Source organism: Onychostruthus taczanowskii, unplaced genomic scaffold, assembly GCF_017590055.1.
Source record: "Onychostruthus taczanowskii isolate IOZ18803 unplaced genomic scaffold, ASM1759005v1 scaffold62, whole genome shotgun sequence".
Taxonomy (NCBI): domain Eukaryota; kingdom Metazoa; phylum Chordata; class Aves; order Passeriformes; family Passeridae; genus Onychostruthus; species Onychostruthus taczanowskii.
The window spans coordinates 3,556,656-3,573,502 of record NW_024503901.1 but is presented as its reverse complement, the minus strand read 5'-3'; the positions used below and the strand labels follow the sequence as shown (position 1 = coordinate 3,573,502).

Below are 16,847 nucleotides of genomic sequence, written 5' to 3'. Positions count from 1 at the left end.
TTATTTCATGTTTGTACTTTCCTATTTTATTATGATCATTTTACAGGTTTAGCATGCACAAAAAGCCAAAGATAGCAGACATGTTACATGGATTTGGGTAGAAATTACTATGAAGTGGCAATCTGTTGCATTTAAGTTTATTTTGGATTCAAGTTCTTTATACAATGGTAAATGTAGAGTATATAGGAATATCCAGAAGCGAAGATAAATCCTGCATTGGTCAGAAGGTTAGATTGTTACAGAATTGTCGTGTTGACTAGGAGAGTGTGATTCAGATGAGTAGCTTGGAAACTAATGGCAGGTGTCTGTTAGGGCCATGCTGGAGCTGGCAGCCTCTTATGTTTACTAAACATCCTGTGTCTTACAGATCTTCTGTAGTTCTTTTGCTCACCCTACTGTACTTCACTTCCTTCTGTCCTCCTGAAATTCTCTTTTGTTATCTTTGCTCTTAGCACTAAAATGCGAAAGGCTGCCTTCAGGGCTGTATCTTGTTCCCCGCACTGTTTGTTGTGCAAGCATGTTTTGGAGCTTCAGAATGTTTGCCTAAGTTATCTAGAGATCAGTCAGCCACCCACAAATGTTTTAGATCTACACTCTTCAAGCCACACTCTTTGCAGTCCTTGGATCTCTTTTTGCAACTTGGCTGATCTGACTTTAACTTGTGTCATGTTGTCCTGTACATTCTCTCTTTTTTCAGATTTTAATTTCATTAGAAACTTTCCAGTAAGTCCCACTACTTTTGCCTTATTTTCTCATATTCTTCATTCACCTTTCCTCTGTATCATTTGTCCTTCAGACATTTTTAGCTTTCATAATCTGCTTGTCATTCATCTCTTGCCCTTTTTACTTTTTTCTGGTGTGCCTCAGGATACTCCTCGCTATATTGCCTCACTTGGTAAGAAGCAAAATGTGGTGTAATTTTTTGTGTCAGTCAAAACTCTGGAAAGTAGTATATTAAACACAGCAAGCGGTTTGGCAGAAAGTAATGCTTACCAAAAATATATCTATTAAATGGAAATTTGAATTCAGAGGAGACTGAAAAGGGGGAGCACAACAGCAAGACAATTGAAGGAAGAATCTGCAAGATGAAGGTAAAACAAAAGCAAATTATGATCCTTGATTAGGAGAAGGAGCTCTGAATTAGTAAGAGGATCTGTTCTGGAACAGAGTCCAAATGAGTACGATAGAACAAAAATAAAAATTCTGTGCTGTATGCAGAAACAAACATGACTGAGGAGGTTTTCGGCCATTATATTCCCTAACACATGTTGACCTCTAAGCTAGACAGTAGAGTGTTTTTAAAGCATTCTTCATTTTGTCTTTTTAAGTGAATGCTAAAATTTGGAAGCTTCTCTGTATGAAGAAAGTTTCTTCATCTGAAAGTTCTAAAGCTATATAGATTTGGACTAACTTTTGCTTAGATGTCTATCCATGCTGTTTAGTATTAGTGAAGGAGGTGATGGTATAAAGTTGACAGCAGAAAACTTGAGGCAATGGGCATTTATTAAAAGTTAACCTACACTGTCTTCTTAATAAAGTTCAGCTGAGGAATGAGAGTATCAATGAATTTGCAGAAAAAGGAATATTTGCATTCTGAGTTTTGCATAAGGGATTTATAACACCACAGCCTGATTTTGGGGTGCTTTTGTTTACTGTTCATGGTGGGGCTGGATTTGGGAACCTGTGAAACTGAGTGTCACTTGGCAGAATTGGTTGCTTCTGATTCATGGTTTCCATTGAATATGAGACTTCTGAAAGGACAAGAAGTGTCCAAAAAATTCATGGTGACATGCTCAACCTATAAAACAGGAGAAATACAGATTTAAGAAAGAAATTCCTTGTCCGTTACTTGCTTATACTCAGCCTCAATTAAGCACAGTACCTCACTGCCTAAATCTAGATTTTTAAAAAGGAAAAGCAATCTGGAAAAAAATTTAAATCATTGCTTTATTTAAGTCAAATCTTCTCTTGAAGACCTTTAAATAGATTGAAAAATATTTTCAAAATAAATGGATTTCAGAATTACTAAGTAGATAAGAGTCATATGATATGAAAAACTTTCTTTCTGAAACATGGAACTTTTTCTTTTAAAGTTGTAACTCTGCATCTTAAATATAGTAATTGCACACAAGTTTATGGGCGGGGGTGTTAAATTTAGCATTTATATTATGATCTTGTTCCAAATCAGTATTTTGAATGTTATGTTGTAGGATTTAAGGCATGATAATTATTCTTTCTATCGTTCAAAGGCAATAATGGGTATTTGCTATCAGATTTTATTCTAGTGTGAGTATGTTATATTTCCATTGCTTGCAGTGCGGTTGCATACTTAGAAATTCAGGTAAAAATATCACTACAGGTTGTCTATTGGTTTTTCACATAAGTTATCGAGAAATGGCAACTTTCTTATATTTTAAGGTCTTTTGAATTTAAGAAAACAACTTTATAATTATTATTCTTTTTGGTTTTTTCATTGCTTTTAATTTGTATTTTGTTTAACACACTGTTTCCATTTTGTGAGCTTTCCTATGCATGTGCAAAATGTTTCTCCTCAGGCCCCCTTGTAATTCCTGGTCCTATTTTTATGAACCATCGAGAACAGGCTCTAGCCAGAATCAGACTCTCTCCAGCACCGCTAAAGCATAAACGGGACAAGCACAAAGGTATTTGGTCTTCCTTATTGACTAGGGTGGAAATAAGCCCAGCCTCCCAGTCACTTCTTCCAGATGCTGCATCTGTCTTTTCAAAGAACTGCACAAAATGAGTTCTGCCTTTTCTTCCTGTTAGTATCTTGTTACCTGAGGAGAAAGAAAACACATTTAAATGCTGACCTTTCTTTAGAAGTGTAAATGGTCACTTGTCCACATCATCTTTGTTTTTCTTTCCCCTTTTTATTTGTGAAATATGCTTTGTCTTTCTGTATGTCTTTTCTCATTTCTAATGCTGTCTCATTCTTAAGGTGGTTCTTTATTTTTATTTTTTCTTTAACTGTAGGAAACGTAACATGGTAGAGTGACTTAAGATTGTTGCACTGCATTTGTGGTTTTTGTCCTTTGTGTTTTGTATTTGGGGTGTTTACTTAAACATGTCAGTCCCAGCCTTGATAATTCTGGCCAATATCTTCTCATAGGTACGTTGCCTTTCAACAAGCCCTTTTTAGGAGTGAAATATTTGAAATAACGTAAACATTACTTTTTGCTAACTTTGAATGGGGAGAATACAAATCAAAATACACACTTTTCTCTGCAATGTTCTTGAGTTAAATGGTTTTATAGAGTACAGCTATTGAGGTGTCTTGGTATTTCAGACATTTTTGTATGTCTGAAATACATACAAGCCAGTTCCTTTTATCTTCAATTTCAAAGTGTGCCATCTGTTCAGATATAAATGACTTATGTGTTTTTTAGAAAGTAGTAGTATATTACTAACTGAACTGACTGAAGTTGAGCTGTCTCAAATCTGACTGTAGTTTGTATCTATCTGTGTATTGATGTCTCTGTACATGCATTATTTATATACAGAAGATAAATATGTAAAATGGAGGTTAGAGACCTGGTCAAAGTAGGAAGCTCCTAAAAATGGTGAACCCAGAACGTTTCAGCTCTTTTCTAAAGAATACCTAAATATTAAAAAGAGTTAGTATGGTATTTCAGTTGAATTCGTGGAAGTTACTGATTGTATTTGGCATGTGTGCAAACAAACTGTTTATCGGTTTGAAGCCTTATGGGATTAAGTTTCAGTGTATGTGGGTGATGGGCTTACTGAGTTATGAACATACTGGATTGTGAAATCATCTTAAGTTTACTTTATGGAAATGAAAGCAAAATCTGTTGCTTTGAATCTGCAAAACATTTAGTCTTTGGAAGGCATATTGTCTGAGCTTTAAGTCTGGATGGACTTAGTAGGATAACCTATCATAATCTCACTGGAGAGGTTGCCTGCTGAAGGAGCACATACTGAATTTAAGTTTTGTTATGAGAGTGACAATTTGCTGATGGCCATTATTCTTGAGCTACATACTACTACTAGTTGTAGTGCAAACCCTTGACTCCACAGGCAAGTCCATAAAGTAGTATGCTTGTTCTGCCTCCATCTGTGTTTTTCTGGCATGTGTTAGTTGTTGGAACTCATTTCAGATCAAGTATCTCCTTACAAGAGGTGTATTCATTAGTATCAGTTTGAGGCTTATGTTGCCTCTTGGAGTTGTAAGAACAATATAAAAGGTCTGTGTTGTGCTGGAAGACTTTGGTCAGATATGCCCTATAGAACTGAACATTTCTTTTTCTTTAGGGAAAACTATATGGAAGGAAATACTCAGTTTATTTCGGTTCTTTGTGTGTTATGGTAAACAGATAAGGAGGTTTTCAAGTAAACTTTTAGACCCTTCTCTGCCTCAGAAGACTGACTTTCAAAAAACAGCCGTAAATTTGACTAGGAACTAGAAATATCCCTTAACTTCTCAAAGAGATTCCAAGGGGAAAAGGAAAACTGAAGTGAAGTGGGTTGTTATCCAATTAACAGGCAAGGTGAGAATTGTGAAAAAGATAACAGAGGCTAGACAGTGTTAAAGGAATAAAGTAGGTATTTATTGAAAAGGCCTTCAAAGGATACCTTGGGCAGTACAGAAACCCAGCTGTGCCTGCACTCAAGATGAACTCTTAGTCACAAGTTTTCACACTTTTACAAGTTCTGGTCCATTTCCATATTGGGGTTAATTGTCCAATTTCAGCTTCAGGTTCTGGAGTCGCATCCTCCCAGTTTGCTCTCCTCAGTTCCCTGCTGTTTATACTTTTTGGGCCTGAAGCTGCCACAGTGTCCTTGGTTCTCAGGCTGGAAAAGGATCATTTTGTCTAACTGAATTATGAAGAGAACTTGTTAACGCTTTATATGAAGTTCAGAGTTATATACTAATACAGTACAAGAATCTGGAAATTATGAAAACTAAAACTTAAGGCATCAAAAGGATTAATGAAAGTCTGTAAAGTTTTCTCAAGTGCAGAAATTAACTAAGTAGAAATAAAAACCAAAGTAAGCTTCTTGAGTCAGCTAAGATTCAGCAGATTGAATGCCATCTATTTCCTGTATTTGGAAATAGTGGTAAACATTCTAAGGAATACAAAACAAATACCCTCAAAACGACTAAGACTAGATGAAGCTGAACCTGCATGGATGGAACAAGATATAGGTCAACCATTTTGCAAACACTAAGACAAAATTACCAGATGTTCAAGAAAACTTACTTGGAAATTTACTTTTTAACTTTTTGGCTGTCTAAGATATGATGTGAAGGGCAGAGTAGTTTGAAGCACTCATTGGAGTGAGACAGCTGACAATGAAAAACCTACATCTAAGACTGAGTTTTTGACCAGAATGTGAGTTTGTTATCACTTCATTGGATGTGTTATACACTTGTGACTCTGCATATTGTACTTCACCTGTAAGCTCAAGTAAGCTCTGTAGCAACCTCTAAAGAATCCAACAGACTTAGTTTTGTGGATGGATGATTTTCACAGCCAGAGTATATTTATTTTCTCCCTGCACTGTAGCTATAAAATTGGTTACAGATATTTCAGCTGCAGCCTGGGGTAGACAGCCAAGAAGCTGCAGGCACAGGCTGATTAGTTAAAGTGATGTTGTATATAAAGTCTGTAAATTATGGCACTCACAACACCCTGTGAGAGTTGGACATCACAGAGATTAACCAGTAACTTGACCAATATGCTTTATTTGGGTGATTGCTGCTGAATAGAACCAAGATTTGTTGGCATGTGATGTAGTCTGAAGAGACAGTTAATGTAAGAATTTTTAATATAGTCATATTCCATTAACACTTTTCATCTGTAGGGTATTTAACATCTTTAGAAGTGCTTTTTCTCTTCTCCAAAGATGGATGGTAAATGAGAAATGGAATATCACCATCCTTGCTGTTGGAGAACACTAACAAAATGCTTTTCCTCTGGTCTGGGCCAAGCAAGGGTCCACTATATCTTTCTGTAATGATGCTGGGTTTGGGTTTTTTGCCAGTAGAGGTCTCATTTAAAGGTTATTACTTCACTTGCTGTTGAGTCCGAATGAGGTTTTCGTTTGTTCCTGGAAAGCAGTGGGTTTTGTGGCAGCAAAATGCGCCAAGAAAACTTCTAAGCGCATTTAGTGGTGGAGGAAAATTGTCTTCAGGAATTAAGAACTTTCTGAGTGGTAGTGGGGATTGGTTGGTTGTATTTGCAGTTCTCTCTCTTTCCTTCCCTAACTTTGAGATACCAGAGATGAAAACCCACCAGATGTTGTTCATGGAGCACACCCCTCTGTGTTGACAGCAGAAAGTACTTTTCCTTGGGATTTTCTTCTCCCTCAGAGAGATGGAGTCAAAGGTGCTGTTCAGTGGTACCCCAGCTGGATAACACTGGAGGTACTAACTTGCTCTACTTAAAGGTTCCAGTGCATCCAACAAGAAGAGTCTCTCCTTCAGTAGGCTTTTTATTCTTCTCTTTCAGGAACAGTTACTTTGATATTACTTTTAATGAAATGAAAAAAATGCACAATTGTTTGAAGGAAAACAAATGTCTATCTCCCTAGTTACAGTTATTCCTTGACACATGCAAATAAGCTTTCAGCATCCACTTTTGACTCACTTTTTTTAAAAAACTTTGACTGTTTGAAAGTAATGGAAGGAAAGAGGATGGCCCAATTTATTTGCAGCCTTATCTCTTAAGCGTAAGTTCTCTTAGAGAGTGCTGCTGGAAAAATACGATACGTATTGGCCATGTAATGGAGTAGAAGATAAACACTGTAGTCCAGAAATACAGCTCTAAAAGTAAGCAATGATATAATGATATTCTATTTGGCTTTGTGTTTTTTGGTCAAAAGACCTTTTTTTTTTTTTTCTAAACAAAACTAGCTGTTTTAGTTGTAGGGTTTTGTTGCACCACAGATAAATTATCAAGTGTTGAAAATCCAAACAATTCAAAACTCTTGAGACAGTTACTAATTATGCAAAGAAGGCTGACAGGAATTCCATTTTCAGTCAAAAATTTCACACTTGAACAAAATAAGATATGTATGAAAGATAGTTGCTTCTATTCCTGCATTCTTAGAACCTTTGAGAAGTTAGCTTTGGAAATTGAAAACGCCAACTTTGTTAAACTTTATTCTTTAAAATAAATTTTTTTCTCACATACGTAATTGCAAAACTTGTTTCATGTGAAGGTACTTGTCTCTGCATCTTGTATTTAGTGTTTCCTCAAGGGAAGTACTGTGTTATGCTTTCATTTACAACTTCGGAGAAAATGAGGCTGTATCTAGAGTCAAGTTTTATTTAATGGTAGTATCACATTTATCAGCTGAGATAACAGGAATCCCCAACTTTTTATTAGTGGTTTTTTAAGCGCTTTAGAGCAGAATGTTTTTCTTACAGTGAGGCAGAAATGCACATGTGCCTCTTTAAGTTTCTGCAGATCACTTGATGTGCTGCTGTTACATGACCAGAAGACACCAGCTGCTACCATTTGCTGATGTGACTACATGGGTGACGTGGTTGCTGTAAGCCCAGTGTGTTTCATTGGAAGTGCGTGCAGGACACATTCTTACTGGACATGTGTGTTTCTGACAGATGATTATTCAAGTGCATTTACACAGTGAGAGAGCTCGTATTTTTTATTACTTAGCAGTGTCTGAGGGGAGGAGTGGATACAGGGGCCACAGATAGACTTCCAAAATAATCAGCTGTTTTTCTGCTCCTGTCTATAAAGCTTGTGTGAAATGGGGAAGCAGTAAGCAGACTGATTGCTGAATAAATAATTTTGGTGGCAATATCAGCTGCCAGAACCACTCCTGGTTACTTTGGCACATAAGAGTTCATTGCAAAAGTAGGCATAAAAAGTTCAAAGGTACTGTATTTGAGAAGTAGTAAAAGTTGACTAAAATACTGTGAGCTGCTTAGGACAGAATTTAAGAAATTTAAGAGGAAAACTGTAATTTTGAGAGGGTTGTTCGACAATGATTCTGTCTTCTTATGTTTGCTTTTGTTACCAATAAAAAAAAAGCTGCACACAGACCTTCAGAGACTTCTTCTAATTTGTGTGTAGTCTGGTAGTACACAACCTCAAAAATGCCATGGCAATTGTGAGAGACAGGTTTTTTTAACCACGTCTCCATTTCACACATATCCAGCATGTAGTGCATGTTTCAAAGGGATAATTTACCTATGCTTTTAAACCTAGTTCTTCAAAACCATTAGTAACTTTACACACTGTTCTTTACAGATGTGAACTACATGCAGATTAATGTAATTTCTATACTCAAGTAATCACTAGAAAATAGCTTTATTCCTTCAACAGTAAGACTTTAAAAACTGGCATGTAATGAAAGTGTGAAATGACATTACTGTATCAGCAGTTCCTCTGTAATGACAAGAAAAATTTGAGCAATATGTGTAAAAACAGAATTATATTTAAAAAAAATTTTAAGTCTGTAATTACTATGCTTCACAGAGGGAATAATGAAGTCTTGAAGTTGAGATTTCCACTGATGATTATTCAGGAAAACGTGTTGAAATTCTAAGTAGATATCTAAATTTCACAATACCTTGAATTCTTTAAGAAGCAACTGTTTCCCTGTATCAGTTTTGTTAATAGAGCAGTACTTAGACTTGCCACAGAGAGAATGTGCAGTCTTCTATGTGGAGTTATTTCTTGCTTCATGTATTTCTGTAATTTCTCTATGCTAGATAGAGAGTGACTGTAGTTTAACAGGTGATGGAAACGTTCTGATTTCTGGAGAAGATGGTAGCTGGCAAGAAATTTAGGAATAACACGTTGCACTTCAGTGCTTCTGACCAATGTGAAGGCAGTTTGACTTTAGGAGTCATTAATGCACTTCATACTTACTAAACTCATACATGCTTACTAAAAGAAATGACAGAAATGTTGTCTAAAAATGCATGGAAGCAGACAGGAAACAGACATTCTCTTGGTGAGTTGTCTGCATTGTTAGAAATGAGCTGTGTAAGTAATTATCACCTATTTAAAACAGGGACTCTGTGGCTGAATTGGAGTCAATTCCTTAAAGTAAACTCCTTAAAGAGTAGTAACTGGAAAAGGTAGACTAGGCTATGCCTGTTAAGTTTAACTACAGTGTTGCCTACTTACTAAGGCTACCTTACTATAGAATGAAAGTGATGGCTTTTAAGCAAAGCTTCTGAAGTTTGCATTTTCTGTTTTGCTGTTCTTTTTGTCTGCTCATTGGGAAGTTTCTGCTTTAGAGGATCTTTTCCAATGTGTACCTTTATAGAACATTGTTTAAAAATAGAGCTTCTGTCGTCTTTCACATCTGCTTTGATGCCACATTTTGAGCTCTTTTGCTACTTTGTGAGTTCTCTCTTCTACCTTACAAGTGGTGGAGTGGGGAGTTACTTACTATTCTTGTTCTATTCATTCTTCTAATATAACTTTATTAGAATGCATAGTATATAATTTTAAGCCTTGTTTATAGATGGAAGTGGAGAAAGAGGTGAGAAGGATGCCAGCAAAATCACAACATATCCACCAGGGGCTGTCCGCTTTGACTGTGAGCTGCGAGCTGTGCAAGTCAGTTGTGGATTTCACCATTCAGGTAAAAACAAATAAATCAATGTTAATTATAATAATAGGGGGTTTTTTAAGGTTGTCATATGTGTCTTCACTGCTTTGTGTTCAATTTTTAAAATGGATGTATGCAGGAATGCTGAAAGTTGAAAACGTGGCAGGGTCATTTTGTCACATCTCAAAGAATCACACCATGTGCCTAAGAGTATTGTCCAAACACTTCCTGAACTCTGTCAGGCATTTGTTACCGCTTCCCTGTGGAGCTTATTGCAGTGTCCAGTTACCCTCTGGGTGAAGAACCTTTTTCCAATATCCAGCCTTAACCTTCCCTGATATATTTTATGCCATTTTATTACAGGCTAAAGTAAGATCACCACCCAAATCCTCACATTACCTCCCTTATTCCAGCAATGAAAGGCATCTCACTGTCCTTCAGTAGTGAAAAGGGCTATAAGTATCATACACTGAGTTATATCAGAACTTGTAAGCAATTTTGAAGTCAATTTAAAACATTTGCTCTACTCCTGCAGACCTCTACATTCCTGCTCATTGTTGTGGGTTGTGGAATCTGATCTGGGTCTCTTGGGAATCATAAACTGCTACTCAGAAGGGTAACTAGGACTGGTGCAGTGCCATGTCATGTGTGTATGTCAGATAAATATTTTGTTGTTTTTCAGTGGTTTTGATGGAAAATGGTGATGTTTACACATTTGGATATGGGCAGCATGGTCAGCTTGGACATGGTGATGTTAATTCCAGGTAAGCTGGTAATCAAAGGATGTGATTGTGTATTACTGTACTGCTGCATAAGAAATGGCTACATTTCTCGCTCTATAGCTAGCAAGTGTGAAAATTCAAATATAGACCAAATAAAGTTGAAGAGCTCTTGTACTGCATTTACTCCCTATAACCCCCTGAATACTGATGCAATAACAGCAGTCTTGTACTGCATAAGTAATTTATTTAACACATGAAATCTTCTGTGCATAGTTATTAGCATTGCTTTGATAATAGTTTGAAAGACTTCTCTCTCTTTAATTCTCCCTGCATCTAAGAATTACATTGATGAATTACATTGGATTACATCTCTGCATATGAGAATTACATTGATGCCTCATTAAGATTTCATTATTTCTGTAAAATACTGCATATGCAATAATTGAAATAGTATGATATTGTAAATCTAGATTAACATGTTCCTGTTAAATCAGTGATAAGAGCTCACAGAATATTCACAGAATCACAGAATGTTCTGCGTTGGCAGGGACCCACAAAGATTGTGTCCAGCCCTTAAGTGAATGGCCTGTGTGAGGATCAAACCCACAACCTCGGTGTTACTAGCACTGTGCTCTGACCAACTGAGCTAATCTCAGTTCAGTTATGATGAAGTCTCATTTTTTTCTCATCAGTTATCTCCCAAATGAAGTCCCTAAGCTTTGGTCTCAGCTGCATTTTGTAGTCACTTGTTTTGGGTGTTGATAGAAGAGTGATGTGTGCTTTCTTTGTGGTCAATGGAAGTAGAGAAATCACCAGAGCATGGAGAGGTATTACATGCTTTAGTTGTGGTGTGCTTAGTAGCTCTGTAAACCTGATCTCTATTGACTACAGTGAGAGCACAGATAATTAAATATAGATGCCTTTAATGTGAAGCTCAATCTCACCCTTAGTATCTCATGCTTAGAGTCACATCTTTTCATTAAAGTAAATAAAAAAACGTTGTCCTGCCATAAAAGGAAATGTGATTTAGGTCTTTGGACATGTACATATGCCATATAATGCACACAATGGAGGTTTCTGTGGTAGGAATCTTTGAGACTTTGTGTATGTAATGCTCAGTATCCTTATGTAGAAGGCATAAAGAGCAGAGCATCCATGACGTGTCTTCAGTTCTCTTGTTTCTCTTGTAGCAGTCAGGTGAAAGTTACTGACCATCTATCCTCCTAATCTCTTTGGAGACTTCAAAACCCTTTCTTTTGTCAAGTTCCTGAAGAAATCTTCCGTCATCTTAAAACTTGCATTGGATTCATTATGCCAAAGGGAGAGAGGGAAGAAAGAAAGTATACTGGAAATACTGCCTTGTATTGGCTGCTGTGCCTGGTAGTAGGCTCTGAACTGTCACCCCTACTCAATTTGCATTAGACTGGTGAATGCAGTCTGGGTTTCTGTCTATGATAATCATATTGCAGACAAGTACTCTGTTTTTCCTTCCTGGAAATTCTTGGGTATTTGTTCCAAGGAACAATGGCTTAAACTAGCAATTCATGTTGCTGTTAGAAAAAGGCCAGTTTCTGTCTTCAAGACTGAAGAGGTACACATAGCAGTGTCATTTGTACTGGTAATTTAATGTCACCTATTTCTAACTTTGATGAAATCACTTGGCTTTTCAGAAGGGTTCAGAGATATCTGCAGATATCTGCTGTATTTGTCAGTATTTCAGGTAGTAAACCCTACATCTGCTGCTTATTTAGATAGAAACTGGATGAAGACCAGTAGTAGTTCCAAGTGAGATCCTAAAGGAGAATATGAAAATTCTTATGCTGAAGGATAGTGCTTGACCAGAAGTAGAAGCTGAGGAGGTGCCAGTGACGTGGCACAGACCTTTGTATCATTCTACATCAGACTAGAAAGTGTCTGAAAAAAGCCTTGAAGAAATTTGGAGTATGTCCTATGCATGAGAACTGGCTGTAGTACTATATTGCTATTTAGCACCATCATTCAAATTATAATTTCTTCATTGATGTACTTCTTTTTCCAGCTTTAAGTAGAGATCTCTCCTCTGTCCTCACAGTAAGGGATTCAGAGAAGGAAACAGGGAATCCTTATGCAGAGTTCCACCTCAGTTGGGACGCAGTGGTGCTCAGATGGCCAGCTCCTGCCAGGTCAGTGGTATGTCAGTCATGCAGTGTGTCACATTGCCTGTATTGACCTCAGGAAGAGCATCATCTTCTGAATTCAGGAACTGATACTCTACTGTATTTCTGGGACAGAGAGAGGAGAAAAAAAGACAAGTAATATTTAGGCATCCTTTCAGAGGCTTTTGACTTGAAGTGTAAAGATTTAGTTGTGAGACTATTTTTAAAAGTCTTGAAAGTGTTCAAGTATTTTAAATTCTGAACACCTGTTCAGACATGCCTTGCTCCTTAATTAAGGGGATTGTAGACTCTTCTAAGAGAATATTGTAAGCATCACAAATTCTTCCTCTACTTCAGCAGGAATGAGGTAGATTACATGCCCTATCAGTAAGCTGGAACCATTAAATTAGCCTGTGTAGGCTTTTTGTTGTAGCATCCACAGTGACAGATGTTGATAAGCTACATGAAAGATTTGTCAGTCTGTGCTTATATTCTCCTCAAATTAGATGCTGGTGAATACAAACTCAGTGGAAGCCAGAAATGTTTTGCAGTATCTAGTCTTGGTGAAAAATAGTATGTATTGTGCTCAGGTAAGCAAAAGCGTATTTGTTGCTGATGCTTCCCTCAAGAAGCTGGAAGTTAAAACTCCAGGATCTTTCTGTTACTGTTCAAAATCTGTCTGCATTTTTTTTGTACAAACTTGACTTCAGCACTCCAGTAGCAAGTACATGATCTGACAGCCAAGCTTCAGAAATGGAATGACTGAAGTGATATGGTCTTGATAGGATTTTGCTTCCAAAGGTTCAACAGTAGCATAATCCAAAACTGATCAGACCTTCCATAGATGATTACCTATGTTCCACTTGAAGAATAGAGACTGTTCTCTGTTAGTTACTCCAGGGGGGAAAAAAGCATTCCATTACCTGTTTGTTAAGATCATGTTTCTAGGTGTATTTTCTGATTATTTTACTCCAGTGGTGGAGTGCAGGTCATATTTACATATTTTCACCAAATTTCCTCTAAAATGGAGTCACTTCTAAAATATAAAAATCTCCATTTTGTCTGTAAAAAAGTTGTCCGACTCTGCTTGCAATGGACAGAGGTTGCTACTGGTTTCCTCTTGCCCACCACACAGAAACATTTCCCAGTGAACCGTGTTTGCAGCACCACGGTCAGCTGCCCCAAGTGACATGTTGTGGGAACTGGCAGGCAGCTGTTGGCTGCGTGAGTACCACGGACAGCGATTGTTCGAACAGGTCATGCATGATGAATTTTCAAAGACTACAACTGCTCTGAGAAATACTTACCCTTTGGGATGGAAAAGGGTTTCCATGTGGACAGCCAGAATGCATCTGGACCTTCTTCAGGATCCTGTGTTAGCTGATGCATGTACATCTGCTCAATTATTCAGCAGTTGTTACTTTTTCCCACGGGATCTCAGGTTAATTTCTCTATAGCTGAGGTTGGTCTTCTGTGATTGACCAAACGTTCTGTGACTTTGACACCAGTATGTCTTTCCACTCCATCCCAGAAGAATAGTCCTTGTTTTCTTTGATTCAGATGGAGAAACTTTTATTGTTAAAACTTTGCCCACCGTCTCTCAGACTCTCCAGTGTTTGTTCTGAGCTTTCCTGTGTTGAGTTTCAGGGGGATAGGGAAATACTCAATATTATCACAGGTTTTAAATTATATGTGCACTGGTCAAACTACCTACTATATTTTTTTAAATCCCTCTTCCTTTTATGAAGTGAAAACTAGTTATCTGCAGTTCATGTTTATTTTATGATGTAGTTAAGTATCTTGCATTTTTTTTCTGTTAATTTCTAAATGAACTGATAGACTGTAGTTGGCCATTCCAAAAGTTGGGTGATAATAATGAAAAAGCTATTTAAGAGGGTAATGTATTTCATCTCTCTGCATTAGTGGCTTATTAGATCTTTGTTCTGCCGTTGCCAAGAGGCTATCAAACACAGCATTCGTATAACATTGCTGATAGATTCAATTGGAAGAACAGAAAGAGAAATAGTTATGGTGATAATAGCTTAGCTTTTAAGCATTAGAAGATGAAATATTCACTGGGTTTTTTTGGTTGGGTGTCTGCATGGTGGTTTTTTTTTTTTGTTTTTTGTTGTTTGTTTTTTTTTGTAATAAAGATGTGATTGATAATTCCATGCCTGCAGCTACCATAGTTTCAAGAGAGAGGAAGAAAAAACTTATGATAAAAATACTTCCTTTTTAATAGGGGTGGTTTTGGATTAGTTACTAGTTATGTTTTATTTATGTTTTGATGCCTTTTTGAGTTTCCTTAAAGTTAATGAGAGACAAATGTAAAAGTTTTTTTTTTTAATTTTATCATTGGTGCTGCTAAACTATGCTCTATGTCTGTGTGTAATCATAGCAGTGTCCGAATCTATGTGCCTGTAGCTCAAGATAAGTGCCTAAATATGAGTGTCATGTTGTATATCCTCTACTTAATTTTATTCTGCCCTACACTCCCTCCATCCTCACTAGTCGCCCACTGAAAGCTACATTTACCACCAAAGAATACTTCTTCTATATAACTGTGTTCATCCTTTAGGTTATCAACATATCTTCATTCTGCATTCCTGTGTTCCGCATTTTTCATATGTTCACATCTTCCCATCTACCCTTTTTCTGCTGAACATGATGCTTCACCTTCTTCATACTTTCTTGACTTCTATTTTACTTGCAATTCAGCCAAAATCAGAACTTTGAGATGAACCATCTTTTACCACATCAGCTGCTAAAATAATCAGTAGGTAACTATGGGCTGGCCCTTTTTTTATTCCAGTATAATACAACCTGTTCTTATTTTAGATTACCCTACTTTTGAGAGGCTGTGTTTAAAAGTAAGTTCACATAGTGCTGTCATGCTCTGTAGAACTCTGGGCCCAATTTCCAAACATAAAATTATCTGAGAATAACTTGTTCTTCAAATTCACAGTCTTTAACTCCACAGGAGTTAAGGAAATATTAAGTCTAGGTAAACATTCATTATGGGATTCAAAGTCTTGTATGTTTCTGTTCTCCATGTTGGTATCGAAATAAAAATTTTATTGTCTCATACTTTTTATCTTTTGTGCTGTTTGTATTCCAAGTCATCAGTCCAAGTTTTCTTTCTTTGCATCTTGAAAACCCTGTCATTTTTTTTCCTCTTCATTTTTACTGAAATGGAAAGTTTATTTTCTTATGTCTGTCCATATATGGGAGACAAATGGATTAGACCTTTTCATATCTTTTTGGAAAAGAGTTTGGAGAAGTCTGTTCTTTATTGAGTCGGAGTTTGATGGGAGAGGAGCTGATGGAGAGGAGTAGACCTTTATTTCTTTTATAATTCTTTTATAATTCCCTAGCCAGTGATCTTGAGAGTGCTGTAGCAATATTGTTTCTGGTGACTGTACTGGAATAAGGCTTCAATCACTTTTTTAAGTGCTTAAGTAGAGTTCTCTGAACATATTTTACTGCTACATTTCATTGCAATATATTTTGTATTCATACAAAAATACACACATTTATATGTTACTGTATCTACACATCTGTAATTCTAGAATTACATATTAAATTAATAATTCTTATTCTATGCTAATTTCTGAGTTTAACTGAAGAGAGAGTCCTTGATCTGTTTCCCTGTAACAGAAGAGCATAAACTTAACTCTCTGTTGCAGTCTGTGTTGGTTTAATATGTAAGATGTTTCTCGGCTCTTAACTTTTTATAGTATGTGAATGTAGTGGATATATTTCTCAGCAATTGTAATACTTGTAATACTAATGTATGTTTTAAATGCTGCATGACCATGTATTGACATAGAGTTAATTTATTTTTATCTAGGGGATGTCCCACTTTGGTGCAAGCATTACCAGGTCCTAGTACACAAGTTACTGCTGGGAGCAACCACACAGCTATTCTCTTAATGGATGGCCAGGTTTTCACATTTGGAAGTTTCTCAGTAAGGAAATGTTACTTGCTTATGGGAATAAGCTAGTAGTTCATGTCTTGTTCAGAGACCTTTCAAGACTGCTTATACTTGCTCCAATAGAACTGTGCATGACTTCTGCATGTCTTCAACACCTGTTACATGTTTAAATGTAGCCTTTAATATTTTCTGATTAGAAAAGCAAAATGCCAGGAATTCTTGGGGTTTTTTATATTGAATGAAGGTGGTGATTTAAAACATTCTTTATTTTATAAGGTGCACCAGGTTTCTCAAACTCTTACTGTTTCAAGCTTGGTTCCAAGTAAATGTTGCCTATTCTATTACCTGTCTCCATTTGATAGAAAAAAGTGTCCTGGGTTCTTCCATAGAAACAGCAATGAGTTGCAGAACTTCTGCTTACACTTGAGGGGAGGAGTTATTGCTCAGTACAACACAGCACAACTCCAGTGGTCTTCTTTCAT

At 36.7% G+C, this 16,847-nt stretch overlaps 1 protein-coding gene across 1 annotated transcript in view; it reads left to right on the top strand.

Moving 5' to 3' along the window:
• The window catches only part of MYCBP2 (MYC binding protein 2), a 172,002-nt gene that overhangs the window by 59,496 nt on the left and 95,659 nt on the right, over window positions 1–16,847 (top strand). The window contains 4 exon segments of the mRNA XM_041419961.1: window positions 2,556–2,663; window positions 9,487–9,606; window positions 10,256–10,337; window positions 16,281–16,398. Coding sequence (XP_041275895.1) covers window positions 2,556–2,663; window positions 9,487–9,606; window positions 10,256–10,337; window positions 16,281–16,398 — 428 coding nt within the window.